General features: G+C 40.8%; 3 protein-coding genes across 3 annotated transcripts; 2 read left to right on the forward strand and 1 right to left on the reverse strand.

The window, feature by feature from the left end:
• The first annotated feature begins 626 nt into the window (after positions 1-626).
• Positions 627-3,938, forward strand: LOC143379662 (olfactory receptor 7G2-like). Its single transcript, XM_076832395.2, has 2 exons — positions 627-634; positions 2,993-3,938. Exons 1-2 carry the CDS (start codon positions 627-629, stop codon positions 3,936-3,938), a joined length of 954 nt encoding a protein of 317 aa, XP_076688510.2.
• A 6,888-nt stretch (positions 3,939-10,826) lies between these two features.
• Positions 10,827-13,302, reverse strand: LOC143401355 (olfactory receptor 7G2-like). Its single transcript, XM_076858713.2, has 2 exons — positions 12,391-13,302; positions 10,827-10,874 (listed from the first exon to the last, which is right to left on the reverse strand). The coding sequence occupies exons 1-2, from the start codon at positions 13,300-13,302 to the stop codon at positions 10,827-10,829; spliced, it is 960 nt and encodes a 319-aa protein (XP_076714828.2).
• Positions 13,303-19,737: 6,435 nt separating this feature from the next.
• Positions 19,738-20,724, forward strand: LOC143401361 (olfactory receptor 7G2-like). The gene has a single exon (XM_076858726.2). It carries the CDS (start codon positions 19,756-19,758, stop codon positions 20,722-20,724), a length of 969 nt encoding a protein of 322 aa, XP_076714841.2. The 5' UTR covers positions 19,738-19,755.
• Positions 20,725-22,222: the final 1,498 nt, after the last annotated feature.

A 22,222-nucleotide genomic window follows, 5' to 3' on the forward strand; every position in this document is an offset into this window, starting at 1 on the left:
AAATGTCCATTTGTGAATGCCTAATAGACATCTTAAAATCAGCATTTATATGGGAATCATGGTGTTGACCTTCCCGTGTGCTGTGCCCACACATTTCTGGTCCTCTTTGATGGCGACTCCGTTCTTCCAGGTGCTGACCAGTTCCTCTCACTGAGCATCAGCCCTCATTCCTCTCTTTCTTGAAGGCCCTAAGCACCATCACTGGGAAACCCCGTTGTCCACACTGTTGAAATGTACCCGCATTCAGCCAAAGGCCTCATCTCCACAACAGCTGCTCCCTCTCCATCCCTCGGGTGCGCACCCTCAGGGTTTGGGCAGGAGACCAAAAGAGTTGGCTAATGAGGAGCCCCAAGGGCCACGGAGATGACAGTCTGCTTGTGACCACCCACTCCACGCTGGCCCAGGTGAATATGTAGTCCCCTGGCCCTGGGCTCAGCCGCATCCTTTCCGCACAGGAGGCAGCTGCTGCACTGTGTCCCTGTCCCTGAGAACAGAGCTTCCACCTTTCTCCTTCGCTGCAGGGAAGAGCCATGTCAGTGCTTGGTGTTGGCACCAGGTAATCTGAAGCCTCCTGGTTTAGGTGTCCCTGTGGGGACAGGTCTTTGTCTGTCAGTCCATCTGGGGCCATGGTGAGGTAAAGACCTGAGGAGGAGCAGAACTAGGTCACCTGCAGGGTGTTGGCCTGACTGTGCCTCCTCTGCACAGGTTTGCCACCTCTTGTGCCCCAGCACCGAGAGCGGCTTTCCTCCCACTAACACCTCACTCTGCCCTGAGCCCTGCGCTGCCTTCCACACCCACGGCTCCTGCCGTGGTTGTGATTTGTTCTAGAATTCTCTAAACTTTTTTTTCATTTACTTTACAAAAGGCAAAGGTATGTAGCCAGTGTCTAGTAACTTTTTTCCTTCCTGGCTCATAATTCCCTTTGCAGAGCAAGTCTTGACAAGTTCTGCCTCCTGTTCATGAAAAAGCAGGTAGAGAACAAGGGCCATCCCAAGGATGAATTCCATTGATTCAGCTTTATCTTGGTGCTAAGCTATGAACTGTTAAAAAACAGAACAGCACAGCGTAACCTCGGAGGCATGAATATAGCAAAGACTTTGTGTTCCACTCCATTCTCCTTCCTTTTGCAAAACCAGGTTTTAATTACATTATTCTTTTTTTGAGAGAGAGAGAGAGAGAGAGAGAGAGAGAGAGAGAGAATGAATTTATTTATTTTTCAGTTTTCAGTGAACACAACATCTTTATTTTTTATTTTTCTGTGGTGCTGAGGATCAAACCCAGTGCCCCGCACATGCCAGGCAAGCCACATCCCCAGTCCAAATTACATTATTCTTAATATGTTATTTTAAGTTCACTTATAGTTTGCCATTTTATGTGTGTGTGTGTTTGTGTGGAGATATATATATTTTTTTTTTCAATAATTAAACATGACCAGCAGTTAGAGAAAGGAAAAGTAAATTGTGATATAATAAGACATTGGGACAAAGTAAAGTAGTTAAGGTTAATGAACTAAAGAAAATTGTACCAAAACTATTAAACATGTTATTTTTTTCAAAATAAGAAAAGGCCATGTTATGTATATGAAGTTTTTGTGTTTTTAAAATGTCTTGTTAATGCCTTGTGGTTATACATAACAGTGGGGTCCATTTTCACATAATGCATGGATTATGATTTGCTCCATTTCCTTCCCCAGGACTTCCTCTGTACTGCAAGCACAGAGGAATAATGTATATCAACTTCACTAATCTGATTCTCTTGAGAAAGACAATGTACAATCCTCATAGTATTAAGGATATGGAAAATGAATACATATTACTTATTGTTTTCAACATTAATAATGCAAAAATGGCAATGACTTTTAGTTAAGTTTTGAATGGTACAACCCAGTTCTTTATTCTTTTTGATCTGACTTTTGAGTACCTGAGATGTTTATATAATTAAAATTTTCATACCTGTGATAATTCAAGACTTCAAATTTTTATCATTCTTTGGATGCATTGTTAGGAAAAGTCAGTTTTCTTTTCTAGTTTTTAAATTATTTCAGTTAACACTTGCACTGCTTTTGGGTTTGTTTTCATTTCAAGACACTTTACTGCATGTCCATGAGAAATACACAGGAACGGTATGAGCTTTGTTCAGGTGTCCACTCTTCCTGACTCTCTATGCAAGCTTGCAGGTTGCTGGTGAGCATCTCAATACGCTGAGGCTTCCCTGATGTGTTCATTTATCAAATAAGGATATTCTGTTTAACTTTCCTCTCCCCACATATGTTCCACTCCTCTCTTCCCTCCTATAATGAACTGTGCCTAGTGTCCTAATTATGTCTGTGCCAAGAGCAAATCACAACAGAAATACTAATAGTGTCCTGGATCTCAGCCACTATTGTTGAAGACTTGACTTCCCATTACTCATCCTGGTAATACACCAATTTGGTTTTATAATCATTCCCCAAAACACAAATAAGGAGTCTGATGCTTCTTGCACAACTCATGAACTTTCCTTGTTTACCAACCAAGTGCTGAAGCCAGAATGAAAGCCACGTGTCTCTGAGTTGAAATCTTTATTTTTAATCTATTAAAATTTATTTTATTTGACCTTTTTAATTATACATGACAGTAGAACATATTTTGACATATCATACATACATGGAGTTGAAATGTTGATTAAAGCTGTTATTGATTTAGGTGTAATATTGTTTTTTTATTCATCTACTGTTCATTTAAGGATTGGAGAATTGTCAAGCAAAAAGCCACATATTAGTTGCTTGTTTGTTCCTATTAGTAGGACAGAGAAGAATGGGGGTGGTAGTAAAGAAATAAACTTGGAACAGTCAGATAGTTGGGAGAGTGGAAGTGAGGAAGAGAGGAGGCTGTGAGCAGGAGGCGAGAAGAGTGTAACATTTACTTCACCTCATGATGCAGACACTGAACTTTCCTAATTAGGAGATTTGTGCATCCATTATCTATCCCATCACCTGTATCTTCCCCATCAGGCTCTCCAACAGCACGGATTCAGAAAACCAAATGGGCACAGTAGAATTCCTTCTCCTGGGCCTCTCAGAGGATCCAGACCTGCAGTCCACCATCCTTGGACTGTTCCTGTCCATGTACCTGGTCGCAGTGCTTGGGAACCTGCTCATCATCCTGGCCATCATCTCCGACTCCCACCTCCACACCCCCATGTACTTCTTCCTCTCCAACCTGTCCTTCAGTGACATCTGTTTCATCTCCACCACGGTCCCTAAGATGCTGGTGAACATCCAGAGACAAAGCAAGAGCATCAGTTACACAGGCTGCCTCACCCAGGTCTGCTTTGGTGCAGGTTTTGCTGGATTGGAAAACTTTCTCCTTGCAGCAATGGCTTATGACCGTTACGTGGCCATCTGCCATCCACTCAGGTACACAGTCATCATGAACCCCCGCCTGTGTGTCCTGCTGATTCTCTTGTCCTTGACCATCAGCATTACGTACGCCCTGCTCCAAAGTTTGATGCTACTGAGGTTGTCTTTCTGCACAAACCTGGAGATCCCCCACTTCTTCTGTGAACTTGTTCAGGTGATCAAGCTGGCCTGCTCTGACACCCTCATCAATAACATCCTGGTCTATGTGATGACTAGCCTGCTGGGTGGTCTTCCTCTTTGGGGGATTATTTTTTCTTATATTAAAATTGTGTCCTCGGTTCTGAAAATGCCATCATCTGGGAGAAAGTCTAAAGCCTTTTCCACGTGTGGATCTCATCTCTCAGTGGTCTCCTTGTTCTATGGGACAGGATTTGGGGTGTACATTAGCTCTGCAGTCACAGACTTATCCAGAAAGAGTGCAGTAGCCTCCGTGATGTATTCTGTGGTCCCTCCAATGCTGAACCCCTTTATCTACAGCCTGAGGAACAGGGACATGCAGGGGGCCTTAAAGAAACTCATTCAAATGTCTTCCTTATGATTAGTTCTGTGCTTTGTGCTTTCACTTCTAAAATGAATCAGTGTCCAAAGAGTTGGATATTGAGCCGAAGAGTTGTCTTCTACCATTAAGGTCTTAAGGTGCAATGCTTAGGCCCTTTTCTGTTCTGGGTATTTCCACTTGGACTTGGAAACTGACTGAGGTCTTCAATTGTTTGGGATTTCGAAAACTCACGCAACCTTTTTGAGTTTAATTCTGTGATCAGATTCCATAGAGGCAAAACATAAACAAAGGGTTCTAGCTATAGAGATTTGGGGGTATTTCTCAGAGGAATGTGAGTGACAGTAGGACATTAGGACAAAGGATGAAGATAAGTAAGCATCTCAGTACAGGAGGAGGACTAGCCTCTACTCAAGCCATTTATGGCTTCCCCAAATGATTGCAATCTTAGTTCCTGTTTTATAACTCATGATATTCTAAACTTTGTCTCCAAGGCTGATAATTACCCTGCCATTTTATGTTGAGCTGAGGTAATTCTGCCGAGATTATAGGAGCTATTCAGTGACAGTCAACCATGACAGTAGGTGGCGGTCAGCTCAGGGGTTATCAATATGCCATTTACATAGCAAAACCACGCCCACTGACCTTGGCTTCCTCTTTCATGCATTTGGCCTAAATTCTATAATGCAGAATTTGACATAATTATGGAATGTTTGAATTTCATGAATGAGATGGGTTCTAGCGCAAAACATGGAAAACACTATTAACTGAGCTCACACCATGAAGCTGATCATCCCGAGTTAATTAAATTTCACAAGCTGTACCTCCACACACAGTGCCAGCCCCTTATTCACTTCTCCTCCTGTTAATTTCACCCTAACGCTGTCCCTTTGGTCATTGAAAGCCTGGCTCAGTTCCAGGGGTCATATTCCAGGGGCTGCTATTGCACAACACCATAACCTGGGAAGGTTCAAGAATGCAGACTCTGTTTTCCTTAGGTTTTGTTGCAACAGAGAGCCAACCATCTCATGGAGTTATTAAGAAAACATCCTTTCACATATCCACAATCCAGAATCAGGACCTTTGCTCCTTTGTAAACTAATCACAGTTTGGTGAATAGGATGGTATTCTGGGGTTCCTACAATGACAAACTCACCCATTTATCTACAGCCTGTGAAACAGGACATGGAGGAGGCCCAAACTCACCAAGGCATAAATCAATACATGAATAATAGTAATATTAATAATAATAATTAATAATAATAATAAATAGATGATCAGTAGGGTAGAATGAGCAGATCAGGAGAAGGAAGAAAGGAAAGGGAAGCTACTAGGAAATTAACTTAATCACGTTATACTTGGTGCATGTCTGAATATGGCATAATGAATCTCACTACTATGTATTATTATAATGCACCAATAAAAATGGTGAAACACTCATCAGAACGTCTTCTACCCTGTTGCTATTGTATCATCTGATTTGCTCTTGGCTTCTTATTGATTGTTTTTGTCTCTGCTCATGACTGAATGTCAGCCTCAGTCAACGGGGGCTGCTATTGCACAACACCGTAGCCTGGGAAGGTTCAATAGTGGACATTTATTTCTCTAAGGACTGGGTGTTGCAAATTTCAAGATCCAGGTGACAGAAGATCCAGACCCTGGTGATGACTCTTCATGTGGTTTGCAAACTGCTACCTGTTTGTGGTATCTTCTCTTAACAAGGACAGGAATTTCTGCTCTCATCTTCTTGTTACAAGGACATGGATCTCAGGGTGAAGCTCCATGACTTCAGAAAAACCTTATTAATATAACAAGTCCCACCTCCTATCACTATTAAATATGGGCACAAATTTAAATGATCAGAAAAGCATTTACCTGTTGTAAAAGTACACTTGTAATTAAGAATAAAAAAAGTTTTTAGAGCTTTTTAATACCACAGTAAATTTAGTTTTGGCTGACTGATGGTCTACAGACGTTTAAAGGTGTGATATTAGAACAGGAAAGATACAACAATAGTATTGTTTAGAAAAGAAATTCCAGAAAACATTAACCTGTAAATGAACAGTTTATTTCTGAATTGACCTTACAGGAAACAGATGGATCATTTAGTCAAAGGCACTAAGAAAAAGAAAATGAATTTGACACATGTCTTGTGTCAAGGCAAAAATAAATTTCATGTGGTTTCAACCTAAATTGGAAAAGGTAAAACTAAAAGTCCTTTATTGAGGAAAGTACAAGTTTCACCATAGAGACCTCCTGAGCACAGACCATGAGGGTAGGTACTTACCAATTAAACCATGGGAATTCTGCACACTGTGGCCAACTAGTGAATACCATGAGGCACAAGCAAAATGAGACAATGTTAAATATGTATGTATGCTATACATATATAGGATGGCTATACCAATTATAAAAGAATAATTATGAATTGCCTTTTTTTAAGGATATGAAGAATTCAGTAGATGTGTCACAGATGCATACTTCACAAGACAGAAAAATTAATGGACAATAATATGTGAATGCACTCTAAACCTCTTAATGAGATAAACAAATCAATCAACTGCCATTTTGCATCCTTTATATTATCAGAGTAATTTAAATATTAGAGATAATATGGAAAATCAGGAATATTTATTGAGAAGGTAAATCGATTCAACTACTTAGCAGATCCTTTGGAACTATGCAAAAATGAAAAGCCACTCCACTACAACCCACAAATACACCCCTCTATAAAACCACCTTTTATTTCCTACATTAGACATAGAGGAAAATATGTAAATGACTTTATTTATAAGAGAATAAAATAGATAAAACATTTTATCACCATCAAAAATATTCCTCAGTTCTACTGGCACCATAAAGGGAATATTTGAACTAAAAGAGTAACTGCCACACCCAAGAGCACAACAGATTCTGAGGCAACATGATGAGAGTAACAGGGAGACATGGAATCCAGCCACTAAGTTTGAATTGAGACATGGGAAATGGAAGCACTTTTATGTAATAAATTGTGCAGTTCTATATCTGCACTGGAGATGCAAAGGCATTAGAGGTCTGTGGGAATGACAGCTGTGTAAGGGAAAAACAGTCAAATACCGACCACAACAATACAATCCACTTACGACCTGCGTGATTAACACATTTTTTTTTTCTGTGTTTTCTCCCTTCTGGAATCGCTTGATTACCTGAGAGCCCAGATCATCCACTAAATGCTCCTCCTCCACAGATCCCCTATTGCAAACAAGTGCCTTGCACAGCTAGACACCTGAGAGCCACAACTCAATGCACCTCAAAGATGTGATCTGCTTCACCCATGGGAAGGTCAACCACCAGTGGACCCAAGGAAGGACACTCAGTTTCCTGTCTCTGAGATCATGTCCTGGTGTGACACCTGATGGCAGCACGTTCTGCAAAAACCTGGGGACCAAGAGAACCAGACCCAGGACGTGGCCCCTTCGTGGAGAGAATCACTCTTTGTTCCAGTATGTTCCCTGTCTCTGAGTCATTGCAGGAAAACTCGTGTTATTGTTTGAGCTCTTTAACATTAGGTTTTCTCTTCCTTATTAGGACTGAAGACATCTTCACTGAGGAGCTTCATGACCTATCACCACTGACATCATCTAATTATGCAAATGTTATCAACAATGAAGCTGAGGGTGGTGGATGCTAGTTCCACCTCAGGTGGGCATGGTTTGCCAGGACAGGTCTCAGTGTTTTTATTTCCCAGGTCATGAATGTTTACTACTTTGCCTCACACTAGCATTAACTAGAATGTACTTCTATTGCCCTAAACACATAGGCAAGCAGAAGTTATACTTAAAATACAACAATAACTTTATTCAAATATTTCCTGTCATTTCTGAACCTCATATTGCCTTCTTCTTAGCATGCAAAAAAATGTTTAAAGTGGTGGTGGAAGGTGCACATCCAGGAAGTGCAGACAGACCAACTGAGCCCACAGGTCCTGGTCAGAAAGGGGGTTGTAGCAGGAGGCTCCAGTGTGGCTTCTCCACTGGGCAGGGCTGTGGAGTGGGGTGGCCACAAGCTGACTCTATGCAGTCCCCACACCCCTGGGGCTCAATATGCAAGCTCCTTGTTAGACTAGCAATTTCACTACCATTCTGATCCCTGGGGTGAATATCCTTAAAGACCAAGGAAACAGAAGGGGGGCTTTCAGGCTGGCTTGTCCCCTGACCCCAGAAGCCAGGTACAGATCACCCAGTTCTCTCCATTGTTTCTTCTCCTCTCCACTCATGGTGCTTTGCAAGTGAGACCCATGGCAGTTTTCTAGTAAACCCCAAATATATACTTACCAACAAAGAAAATGTAGCTCTTTTATATCTTGTAGACTGAGAAACCTGGACAAGCACATACAGAGGCAGGGGTTCATGATGACCATGTAACTCAGGGGTTGGCAAGGCCACATAGCTGTCATGACCATCACTGCAAGGAGGAAACTTTCTAAGACAGTAAAAATAATACAAAGCAGAGCTGGGAGATGCATTCTTTGTAAGTGATGGTCTTATTCTGTGCTTGGATGTCTACCAGCAACTTTGGAATCATGCTTGTGCTTAAGCAGATGTCATTAAATGAGAGGATGGAGAGGAAGAAGTACATGGAGGTGTGGAGGTGGGAGTCAGAGCTGACGGCCAGGATGATGAGCAGGTTTCCCAGGATGGTGACCAGGTACATGGACAGGAACAGGCTGAAGAGGAGGGGCTGCAGGGCTGGGTCCTCTGTCAGTCCCAGGAGAAGGAATTCTGAAACAGCTGTGTGGTTTGTGGGTTCCATGTTGTAGATGAATCTTATGAAACTGATAGGAGGAAAGTAAAAATTAATGGACCAGCAGGTGCAGCATCACCTAGGAACAGATTAGAATCACCCTGGTAGACTCCTCAATCTTTATATTTCAAGCCTCCAGAAGTAAGAGTATGGACATTTCTATTAAGACACCCAGTGCAAGGTAATTGGTGATGATACTCCTGCCAACTAATATGCTCACCACAATCCCTGCTCAACATGCACAAGAACACATTTCAGAATATTTTGTAGGTCATTAAGTTTAAGAAGCAGCAGATTTCTGCTGTGTGGGAAGAGTGACGTCTCCTTGAGGAGAGTATGAGGCATTCCCCGAAGGGGTCTGAGAGTGAAGGGCTGTCTGCTAGCAGCACTCAGCTGCTGTGATGATAGGTCCCTCTCTCCTGGCAGGAGATCCAGATGGCTCATCACATGCCTGTCATGCTTGTTTTCCTTGTGCATTGCCTGTTTCTCCTCTCATGGAAGAATCAGGACCTCATGGATGAGGGCACTGGATAGATGGGGTTGACGATCCGAGTGAGTCTGCAGAAGTGAGGCTTCCTGGGACTGTGCAGAAGGGCAGGCACAGCACCATCTGATAGATCAGGCCATCTTCAATGCTGGTGAACAGAGAGGCCAGAATCAGCAGGACTCAGAGAGGCAGGGGTTCATAGTAACTGCATACCCAAGGGGTGACTGACAGCCATGTAGTCATCACAGGACATGACTGCAAGGAAACTTTTCTAAGGCAGTAAAAATGAAGACAGACCATGACTGGAAGAGACATCATGGTTAAGTGATGCTCAGGCCCTGTGCTCGGATGTCCCCAGCATCTCTGGCATTATGCTTGTGTTTAAACAGATGTCAGTTAAGATGAAGCACAGCTGGGTATGATGAGGGGAGTCTTCTACCATGCATGGTTAAAATAATTCTCACTTCATTCCGTGAGTAATTATCATGAACCATCCATGGGCTGTGTGTGGACCACTGCACATCGAGCCTAGTGGATAGGATCATCTGGTGTCTGGGAATGACCAGTGGACATTTCCTCTGGTTAACTGCCCTGACACATTGTGAATTCCTATCCCACTCTGCCATGTCCCACACAGCACCTGAGATGGGTGTAACCTGCCAAGATGTCGATCAACTGCTGACTGCAAAATATCAGGAAGCAAGACTCCAACATTGGAATTTTATCCCTGCCTGTGATGTACCCCCTTAAATACACCACTAGAGCCATCTTCTTTTGTCTAGCTCCAACTCTTGTGTGGACTGGATCTATCAGGGGCTCCACTTTTGAAAATATATTTCTGACTCTTTGTCTTTTGTTCTTCACTAATTATTTTAGACTTTTAAGTTCTCAGGTGGCTTCCACCCTCCTCAGCAGGAAGAAGTACTCCCCAAGGAGATGCTGGCCATTGCTCCCTGTAAGTGAACATTTAACAATTTTCATAAATATCTTTCATTAAAGTCTGATGTAGCATGAATCCATCTCAAATATGTCACAAAAAGGCAACATATTTATTCTTATTTTACTTTCTTTTGGACCCTTAACTCAGGCTTCCTGGAATTTACACAAAATTTGCATATGTATAAGAGTTTCTGTGTCTATGTGAATTGAGCAAAGCACTGTCTATTATTAGTTAAAAATAATTTCTTCATGGTGCATCGTCAAAGTCTTTGTTTTGTAAGTTTTATTTTAAAGGACACAATTGTACATCTTTACACCGTGCAGTCTGATAATTTATTACATGTGTACATTATATAATGATCAAATCATTCATGGGGAAATCTAAAATATTGATCTCATAGAAATAGAGAGTGGAATAGTTCTTGCCAGACTCTGGGGATGGCAGGGTGGAGGGAAAGGTGAGGAAGTGTCAGTCAACAGGTGCAAGGTTTCAGGTGGAGAGGAGGAACAAGTTCTGGTGTCCTATTGCAGTATGGTGACTGTGATCAATAATATTACATGCTATATTTCATAGTGGGGTCTTTGAAAGCAGAGAGCATGTATTGCCATATTTATAATTGTGTCTAAATTCATTTTTACAGATAAAAATAAAAGTTCAGCCACTATTCATCATGTGCATTGAATTTGAAAATGCAGCATAATTTAAATGTGTTAAGAATATTTTAAAAAAATCTCCTCCATGTAAACTTTTCAGATAGCATTTGTCTATGGTAATTGCAGAGAAACCACAGATAACGAGCTCTGGACTACTGTGCTTTTATCATATCTGAAATGGCAGACATGATAATTTACTTGATGACTATAGTAATCATTTCACATTGCATACTTTAAATACATACAATAAAAGTAAGTGAAAGGGCTACTCACATACTTAAGAGATAATTACATTGTGAAATCATCATGTGTCTTGCAAATATATACAGCATTGAAAATGAACTCTTGACACACCATAATGTCAGTAAATCTCCAATACATCAGGATGAGTAATAGAAGGCACAGTACATAAGATACAATTCAATTTTTGGTACTAAGAGGATTGAACTCAGGGTGTGCTCTTCCACTGAGCTACACCCCCAGGCCATTTAATTTTTTTTATTTTGAGATAGGGTCTCATCAAGTGGCCCAGGCTGACCTAGAACATTTGCAATGCTTCTGCCTCAGCCTCCTGAGTTGTAGGCATTACAGGCTGTGTACCACTGTGCCTGGCAGAATTAAACTTGTAACAAGCTGAAATGCAGGTAAAATTGTGAATCATATCACAGGTCAAACACATGAAATGCTGCAATACACAGCACTAATACACAATTGAATTTTAAGAGTGGACACTCTGGGAGAGGTATCGTGTCAGAATATGGCACCTGCAAACAGTCCAGACATCCAGTGACCATGTGGGGAGCCAGCAGGAGGATGAAACTGGCTCGCACAGAGATAGATGGACTCCAGGGTGCTGGGCATGGAGGTCCGTAATTAACTCTAATTTATTCAAGATGATTATCTTGTTTGATCAAAGTTGAGTGGCGTTTTTTTTTTTTTTTTTCTGATTTGAGATAGAGCCATCCTCCTCGATAGAATTCTAAAATTTTATAGCGACCTCAAATCTGTGAGTAGACAACTCAGCCCAATTTCCTGGATGAGAAGCTAAGTGCAGTACGTGCTCTTGGTGCTGTGCAGGCAGAATACTTATCAGCCTCTGGGCTGTGGCCTCCGAGAGGGTTGACAGGCAGCAATGCACAGCTGCTCTGTTCTGTGGACAACTCAACAAAATTCTGTCTGGATAATCAGTCTTCAGAGCCCCAGTGAGAAAGGTCAAAATGGAATTGGGCTATTAAACTGGTAATAACGTCAGGAAGCCACAGACGTAGAGCTCTACATGGGCTGAGATGAAATCTAGTCCTTCACCAACATCAAGATCTTTCCTTCAATCCTCCCTTGGACCTGCTCTCTCAAACCTTAACCTGAGAAATACCCCCCAAACACTATAGGAAGAATCCTTTGCTTATGTTCTGCTTCTGAAAAAGATGACCAATGGATCAAGGTCAGAAAGATCACAGGTGTTTTTAAGAAAAGACAAAGTCAGTTTTCAGATCGAAGATGAAATATCCACAGCATAAGGGAGTTTAATTACAGTAGCGTAGGGATGTGATGTTGGAAGAACTCGCCATTAGTCTTACCCGGTGTTCTTTCATTTGACTCATTCTACAGTCTCAAGAAAGGAGATGTTCCAATGAGTTTCCTCAAGGCCTCCTTCATTTCCCTGTTCCTCAGGCTGTAGATAAAGGGGTTCAGCATCTGAGGGACCACAGTGTACATCAATGAAGCTACTGCACTCTTTCTGGTTGAATCTGTCACTGCAGAGCTAATGTAGACCCCAAAAGCTGTCCCATAGAACAAGGAGACAACAGACAGGTGAGACCCACAGGTGGAAAAGGCTTTATGCTTTCCCCCAGGTGATGGCATCCTCAGAATAGAGGAGACTATTTTGAAGTAAGAGTAAATAATCCCAAGGAGAGGAACACCACCTAGCACGCTAGTCACTACGTATACCAGGATGTTGTTAATGAGGGTGTCCGAACAGGCCAGCTTGATGACCTGATCAAGTTCACAGAAGAAGTGGGGGATCTCCAGGTCTGTGCAGAAGGAGAGTCGCAGCAACATCAGACTGTGCAGGAGGCCATCTGCAATGCTGACGGTCAAGGACAAGAGAATCAGCAGGACACACAGGCGGGGGTGCATGATGACTGTGTACCTGAGGGGATGGCAGATGGCCACATAACGGTCATAAGCCATTGCTGCAAGGAGAAAGTTCTCCAATCCAGCAAAGATCAGGACAAAGCAGACCTGGGTGAGGCAGCCTGCATAACTGATGGTCTTGCTCTGTCTCTGGATGTTCACCAGCATCCTAGGGACTGTGCTGGTGCTGAAACTGATGTCAGTGAGGGACAGGTTGGAGAGGAAGAAGTACATGGGGGTGTGGAGGTGGGAGTCAGAGCTGATGGCCAGGATGATGAGCAGGTTCCCAAGCACTGTGACCAGGTACACGAACAGGAACAGTCCAAAGAGAAGGGGCTGCAGGTCTGGATCCTCTGAGAGTCCCAGGAGGAGGAATTCTGAGACACCTGATTGGTTTTCTGGTTTCATGTTCTGAGGAGGATGATGGGGAAAGTAAAGGTCATGAAACCAAATGAGTGTGCAAGGATTCCTTATTTTGAAAGGCTTTCACATATACTTTGTGAAGGGAGTATTACCCCCTCCCTCCTTCTCTCCCTCCCTCCCTCCCTCTCTTTTCTTTGGGTCCTACTCTCTACTACACTAGTTGATTGTCCAAAATTTTTAATTGCCCATTCTTTCCCACATTGTAGCAATGACTAGAAACAAAACAGACAGTCATTATTGGCCTTAAACCCTGAAAATATCCCAAGCCTCAAACCAGCAGGAAAATCAATTACAAACTATATTAACTCTAGGTAACCCAAACCATGTCTGTCAGGATTTCACACACCCGAGTTAGATTCTGGTTTCAGTGCTAGGTTCACAATCAATAATATCCAGGTTCCTCATCTGTATAACGGGAGCCATGATGAAGCTTGGTGGGAATATTGTGAGGATGTGCCATGAGGAAAGCTTCAGGGACAGGGCTGGACATGAGACACTCTTGATCTTGGTATTGTTACATGCTTCTGCTGTGGACATGACCAGACTGCCTGCACCAGTCACAGTAGATGAGAAGTGATGGTTGGGACAAATGTATAAGGTAACAGGATGATATATATAAAATAAAAAAATCAAAAAGTTATTATCATTGCTATTTTTTAACTTACTTGAATTTTGTTATGGTACATGTGTCTTTTAGGAAAATTTTCTCTCTTATTCAATTTCTGTTTGTATTACTATATCCAGGTTTATTTATTTTTATCTAGACTTATTGTTATATATACATGAGATATGAGATATAAACATTAAATATCATTAGTGTTCATTGAGTGGTTTGCTTTTCCTGCTTGTGCATATGTGTGAGATTCTCAGGAGGAGATTTCATAAACTCACTCTTGCCAGAAATTTGCAGTTATCAACTAAAGATGTGGAATTAATTGTGGTATTTTCATACATGGACATGGCATAATCTGGCACATTTTGTTACCTAGTATTTCCCCTTCCCCTTTCCTTCACCCTGTCTCTACACACCTTTTTCTACTCCATTGGCCTTTATATTTTTTTGAGTTTCCTTTTTATTCTCTCTAGCTTTGATGTATTAGAGAAAACATTCCATCCTTGTTCTTCTGAGCCTGGGTTATTTCACTTATCATAAAGTTCTCCAGTTTCACCCATTTTCTAGCAAATGCTATAAATTCATTCTTCTCTATGGCTGTCTATTAGAGTATCATCAAACAGGAAGTAGTGTCAGCCAGGTATTTGCTCTTCAACAGTGGTATTGCAATCCAGGAAGGAAAAAGTAAGAAGAAACTTGTGTACTTTTGACACTTGTCAGAGAAATTAAAGGAAAGATTGGGAAATTCTAAAACATCCTTCAAAACTGAGCAAGAGTGGCTGGACTTTAAGGTTAGAGTAGGGCATTAATAGAATGAAACTTACTCAGATAATGGTGCATGAGTAGAAGGAAACATGGAGATGACAGAGAACCAGGAAGACACCCCACAAATGACTCAGTTCTGATATTAGTTGACAGACAAAAAACCTGCCATTATGGGAAAGCACAAGCCAGTAGACTTCTTATTACCTGGGTGACAACACTGAGGAATGACATCCTGTTCCTCCCTGGATATGAAGGAGAAAGATGAGCACTCTGTTCTCAGGGAACACAGAGAGATAGTGCAGTACCTGCCTCCTGTGCAGATATGATGGTCCTGAGACCAGAGCCGGGTGAGCTGTTTCCCCTGGGCAAAGTGTTTAGTGGGTGGTCATGGGCAAAATGTTTGCCATTTCTGTGACACTTGGGGCTTCAATATCCAAAGCTCCTAATTAATCAAACTCTGTTTAGTCTTATGCAATCATAGGGCAGCAGAAATCTTTAATGAGCAAACCTGAGTGATGGAGAGCTTTGCTCTGGCTGATTCTCCCACATGGAGAGGCCAACCAGATGCCTTCTTCCCTCTACCTGTTCAGGCTCACCTCCACTTCAAGAACCTTGCACACCTCAACACATCTCCCTTCTTTAGATGTATTCTATTCTTCTTATTTTTGTATATTCAAGGCAACACTGACCTAATAACAATACTAGAAAAATGCAACATTCAAGTTGGTAAATATAGCTCATTTACATGGGTAGACATACACATTACTTGTACAAATTCATGTGATAAAATAGTGAATGTATGATAAAAATTCAAACTCTGAGAAGCAATACTATGACCCATGGAACATTGATTATGCTTATTATTTTGCATTTTACATCAAACAGTTACTAATATATTACATGCAATCAAATGCAAAAGGCATTTTTGTTCTTATTCACAACTTTATTGAAGTGTGACTGATATATAATAAGGTACATATATTTAAAGTATATACTTTTATTTATATGCATTTAAACAGAATTTAGTATATATAGATATAGACATGTAGATACACGTCTCTCTCTCTCTATATATATATTCATATATAGATAGATAAAAATAGATTTGATGGATCACCAAAATCAACAATCATGCATCCATCTACAGCAAAAATTTCTTTCTGTCTCTTTGTCCATTTTTTCTATGCTAAAAATTGATCCCATGGCTCTCACATCCTAGATAAGTATTGTATCCCTGAGTTACATCTCCAGTTCTCCTATTCCTTTGTAAAACTCATTTCTGTTTTTTCTACATCATACTTGTTTTTGGACACAACACCTTTCTTATGTCTCTAGTTTGTTACTTATTTTCCTGAGCAGTATTCCATTGTTTGAATGTTGCATGCTTTGCTTATTCATTCACCTGCTGTTCATAAATGATTGGGATGATTACAAACAGCACTGTTATGAACATTCGTGTACAGATCTTTTTGTAGACATGTGTTTTCATTTCTCCTAGGTAATGAAAATGAAATGAATAAGTCATGGGTTAGAGATATGTTTAACTGATTTGGAAGGAGCTAAATATTTATCACTAACTATTCTTTCCTGTTCTTTAAATACTTTTTGTTCTTTAAATATTAATTAACACCTATCTGTTCAGATTTGAGAAGTACTTCTTTATAAAGCACATACTTCAGAAGTCTCAGCAAAGATCCAAATTCAATAGTTTTGGGGTGAGATCAAGGAACCTGAATGTAGTCCTCAGATGATCCACCTCTGCAGGAGCTCTGGGGACACCAATGGAGAAGTTCTGTAAGACAGAATGGGAGCTAAGCATGGAGCTGTCCACCAACTGTGGTGCTGAACACTTTTCCCTTTGCTCCCCCACACCTGCTCCAATGGTGGTCTATCTGGGTACTCTCCAGATTCTCCTGTGAGATGTCACAATTCCATTATTTTCATTTCCACACCTTCAGAGATGTGTTCGACTTATGGATGGTCTTCTTTTGCTAGTAAAAAACTCATGACCCTTAATCCTTCCAGCTTTCATTTTCTTCCATGTTTTTCCATACTGAACACTTACTCCAAAAAGTGAAGTCTTTCTCTACAGAAATTGGTCTATTTCATAAAGACAAATTGAAAAGGTTTACATGAAAGCTCCAGTAGTCACTAAGATACATTCTAGAAATCTAATACCTAAAAATGTTACTCTACTAAATGTTCTCCTTCAGGCTTCATTTCTGTCTCTGTTTCTCAGGCTGTAGATAATGAGGTGAGGGACCATAGAATACATCACTGAAGCCACTGCAGCTTTCCTGGCTGAATAAGTATGTAAAAAGCAAAAGTAAATCCCAAAAGTTTTCCATGGAGTAAGAAAAACAAAACAAAACTAAGAGAGAAGACATTTAGGTGGAAAAATCTTTGTATGTTTTATAAGATGATGGCATTATTAAAAGAGAACAGACAATTTGAGTACATAAGAAAATGATCCATGCTGGGAAACAGGGCAATGAAACCTATGGCAGAAGGAAGAAAAAAATAATAAATTAAAGAGATATCATGTTCTTAAGTGAGAAGATTCAATTTTTTAATGTTTCAAATTATCTTTAATTTAATCTACAAATTTAGTGTAAAGCAATTTTTTGAAAATCTCAAAAGGACTTTATAGGGAATTTAACATATTAATTCTCAAGTTCAATAAAGAGAATATACATTAAAAGAGCCAATAGGTTTTTGAAAAAAAGAATAATGAGGAGAGACTTGTCTAGGAAGATAACAAAATAAAAAACTATGCAAATTAAAATACTAGAGTATTAATTTAAAAATAGATACAATTATATGTATATATGTGTGTAATCATATATATATATATATATATATATATATATATATATATATATATATATATCTCATAATCATGAGTCAGAACCAGAACTATTTTTATATGAAAATGTTGTTTATGATAAAGTGACATTTTACATCACAGAGGAAATAATAGATTGCTCAATAAATTGTGATGAGACAATTGATCATCTATTTGGAAAAAAAATAAAATAAAGCTAGATCTCTTAAAAAAAAAAAAGAAAAAAAAAGAAAATGATCCAGGAACTACCAATTGATATGAAAGGCAAAAATAAATAAATAAAAATCAAAAATTGAAAAAAACAGAACAAAATGTTACTGATGAGGGTATCAGAACATTCAGGCCTAAGAAGAAGTGGGGGATATCCATATCTGTACAGAAGGACAGCCACAACATCATCAGACTGAGCAGCATGGAATCCGAGGAACTAGTAGTCAGAGAGACTAGGCATTTGTATACAGAGTGAGAAGTTCATAATGAACATGCACATTAGTGAGCAACAGAAGGGCTCATAGTAGTCATGGGCCATTGCTGTGAGGAGACAATTTACGAAGACAGGAAAACCAAACAAGGAAGATCTGATTGAGACACCCTGGTTAGGTAATTGTCTGAGTGTGCTTGCTTGTTCACCAGCATCTTTGAGATGATGCATGTGCTTAAGCAGATGCCAGTACAGAAGAGGTTGCACGGGGGGTTGCAGATGAGAGTCAGAACTTAGAACCAGGATGATGATCAGGCTTCCCAGGGCAGGAAGGTCCATGAACAGGAATGAATGAAGAAGAGCAGCTACATTTCTGAATATTCTTTCAGTTCCATGAGAAGGAATTCTGAAACAGCTTTTTGGTATCTGGGTTCTATGCTACTGATGGATCAAAAGCGTAAGTGGGCAAAATGACAATAAACTCAGTGATACCTAACACTAGCCGCATCACCTGGGGACTTGTAATGGGTGCTGATCATTGTAACCCACTCAATCTACTGATAGTAATTTCCAGAGATGAGATCAACAGTCTGTCACTTCAGCTCTCTCCCACATGCTAAAGATGGAGAATTGCTGGTTTACAAACACTATCTCATCTATATTGTGAATTCAAGTGAACCTTTAAATCCTTCCCTCTGCTTATCTCTTTTCATCCCTTTTCTCCCTCATTTTTTCTCAGTACAAACCTCAGTATTTTTTTGTTCAATATTAACACCCTTACATGTTGTACCAAATTTTGAGAAGTTAATAAAAAGGCATGTCTTCATTCTTTCATAATTATTTTACACTTTCAAGCAAGCAGACAAAAATGCAACAATAAAATCACTTAACCGGTTCTCATCATTAGGAAGGTGTGTTCCCTGAGGTTGAAGGTGCATACAATTAAAAGAAAAAATAACCTAGTGGGAGAAAAACTGAAAAGCATAGGCTTATAAAATTGAGAATAGCACCACTTTGTTGATGCTCAGAAGACAGACGCAGGCCTCCATGGTCTTGTTCTTTGAAGACACATACTCCTGGGATTAAATAGCTGGTCTAATGAGGAGCTTTGGATATTGAGCCCCAGGGACACAGAGACTGCAAAAGTCAACCTGTGACCTCAGTCAACAGTCTTGCCCATCCAGGAAGCAGCACCTGAGACTCCACCCAGAGATGAGCCTTCCTGAGCAGGGTTCCACTGGCTCATTCAGTCTGCCCCCATTTCTTGAGGACCTACTTTCTGTGTTCTGTGTTCAGGTAGGATGCTCAACATTATCCTTCTTGAAGCCAATTAGGGAACAGAAGGCCTCTCAGAAAGTACCTTGGAAATGAGGACCAAGATTTCATGAATATTTTATTCTGTGGAAGCAATGAGGACAGGGTGTGCATAAGATTTTGAGAAACCAGTGCCCTGGGCCACTCTTGTCAACTGTTTTCCCCATGACCCCCTGCCACATACATTCAAACTAATACTTACACAGGTCCTATTCCTCCAGAGCGGAAGGCTACCCCTCATCAAACATAAAGACTATTACAAAGGATTTGGATATTTACTTGTATTCTCAGGCTTTATTGGGCAGGAAGTCTTTGAGTGGGATAGTTGCAAAGGCTATCATAATCAAGTATCCAACTGGATACATTTTAAGAAGAATTTATTTTCTCGATGTATGGGGAGGTGACGTTACACAGATCCTGGGGGTCTAATATTTTTCCTCATCTTTTCACCACTTCTTTTCTATCAGATTCATCAACATTATGAAATTCAGAAACCAAACAGCTGTTTCAGAATTCCTTCTCCTGGGACTGACAGAGGACCCAGCCCTGCAGCCCCTCATCTTCAGCCTGTTCCTGTCCATGTACCTGGTCACCATCCTGGGAAACCTGCTCATCATCCTGGCCGTCAGCTCTGACCCCCACCTCCACACCCCCATGTACTTCTTCCTCGCCAATCTCTGCTTCACTGACATCTGTTTAAGCACCACCACAGTCCCCAAGATGCTGGTGAACATCCAAGCACGAGATCAAAGCATATCTTACACAGGCTGCCTCTGCCAGGTCTGCTTTGTCCTGATTTTTACTATCTTGGAAAATTTTCTCCTTGCAGTGATGGCCTTTGACCGCTATGTGGCCATTTGTCACCCCCTGAGGTACACAGCCATCATGAGCCCCCACCTCTATATCTTCCTTCTTCAATTCTCTCTGCTCATCAGCACTATGGACGCCCTCCTCCACACTCTGATGGTGCTGCGGCTGTCCTTCTGCACAGACCTGGAGATCCCCCATTTCTTCTGTGAATTAGCTGAGGTCCTTCAGCTGGCCTGTTCTGACACCCTTATTAACAACATCCTGGTATTTGTTGCAGCCTGTGTATTTGCTGGTGTTCCTCTCTTGGGTATCATTTTTTCATACATTCACATTGTGTCCTCTGTCTTGAGGATGCCATCATCAGGAGGAAAGCATAAAGCCTTTTCCACCTGTGGATCTCACCTGTCTGTTGTCTCCCTGTTCTATGGGACAGGATTTGGGGTGTACATTAGCTCTGCAGTGACTGACTCCCCCAGGAAGACTGCAGTGGCTTCAGTGATGTACTCTGTGGTCCCTCAGATGCTGAATCCCTTTATTTACAGCCTGAGGAACAGGGACATGAAGGAGGCCTTGGGGAAGCTCATTGGTAGGATAGCATTTCCTCCAAGATGTGTCATCGGCTTTGGACTTCACTTTTAGAGAAAGTTGTAGTGACAGGATTCCTGGTGATCCAGAATGCCTAATTTTTCTATCGGTACATTCTAAAATAATGACACAATGAGTAGGTACATTTTAACTTGGTTGAAACCTGAGTTTACTTTACATCAAGCTTTGTGATTTTTGACATGATTTTAAAAGTCATTTTTCAGTCCTTAAATACAATGTCTTTCCTGGGTTCACAGGTAGAAGAGGTTAAAGCAGGGTTTCTAGTTTTAGCAATGTTTTTGACACACTGATTTTGGGACAGGTAGCACAAACTGTAGTCATATCTAGAAAGGGGTTTTCACCAGATCATGTAGTTAAGTCTGAGGGAATCTCATCCTAGATGGCATGCTATTGTGAGCCAATGGAGCGAACACTGTAGGGGGATGAGTGATGAAGGGGGAAGGGTTTTACCCCTCCTGAGCTCACCCAGGACTGGTTCTCCTTGAGTTCCCACAGTGATAGGAACAAATTCAGGTGTCATTTTGGACATGATGCCAGAGGCAAAAAGTCAAGATTCCTCCCACTTCATGTGATGATATTTAATATTTCCATGCATCAACCAGACTGCATTTCTGTGGTGGAGGGGATGGTGGCCCTTCAATTAAGACCAGATCTGGTTGCACTCACTTGCGCTTATCTAATATGATAAATGGGCAAATGTCACCTCTAGGATGAAGGGGAAAGTGATTTTCAGAACAGGAGTTTTTCCTGGAGTGTCTTAGTGGACCCTAAATGTAAACTCATGTTTCCTTATAAGATAGACAGAGGGGAGAAGACCCAGAGGAAGGTGGGAGGCACTGTAACCCTGGAGATGCAGATTGTACGGACTGTCAAAGTCTGATCATTTTCCTGCAAAACTCACATTTTCAATGGACTATTGTACATTTTCATCATCATTGTAGATGGCATTGAGGTTCCTAGAAACAGCTGCTTTGCTGTTAATTTACACTTTTCTGTAAAAATATTGATAACCAAAATACAAAATTTCAATCTATTAACTTAAGAGTGTGTGTGTGTGTGTGTGTGTGTGTGTGTGTGTGTGTGTGTTTTGAGGGAAAGAAAGAGAGAGAGAAAGGAACAAATTCTGATGTTTGGAAAACTTCACAGTGAAATTCTAAAAATAATATGAAATCCCAGCAAAATGCTTAGTGCATTATGATTATGGGGACTATATTAGATAGGCATGTTTAAAATATGCAGGCTTAAATTTCACTGAATCCTAAATACCATTAAAGCTCCATGGTTGCATTTTACTATATATTGTATGTATTGCCACTTGTATTAATATGTATATATTCATGTATTTATAAATATATATTCGTATGTGTTCCTATCTATGTGCCTATCTATCTTATTTTTGATGTGAGCCAAGGTGTCAGACTTCCTGATTTCATGTGTGACTCTAAAGACACCTACTCAAGGGAGGCAGAACCTAGTACACAAGGAACCATGTCCACATGAGAGTGGTGCTGGTGATGGACATGAGCAGAAA

This window comes from Callospermophilus lateralis, chromosome 1 (genome assembly GCF_048772815.1).
Source record: "Callospermophilus lateralis isolate mCalLat2 chromosome 1, mCalLat2.hap1, whole genome shotgun sequence".
NCBI lineage: Eukaryota > Metazoa > Chordata > Mammalia > Rodentia > Sciuridae > Callospermophilus > Callospermophilus lateralis.

Coding starts and splice junctions, on each gene's coding strand:
- LOC143401361 (XM_076858726.2), top strand. CDS start 19,756: ATGAAATTCAGAAACCAAACAGCTGTTTCAGAATTCCTTCTCCTGGGA.
- LOC143401355 (XM_076858713.2), bottom strand. CDS start 13,302: ATGAAACCAGAAAACCAATCAGGTGTCTCAGAATTCCTCCTCCTGGGA. Junction 10,875..12,390: donor AGGAGGCCTTGAGGAAACTC/ATTGGAACATCT, acceptor CTCTGCAATTAC/CATAGACAAATGCTATCTGA.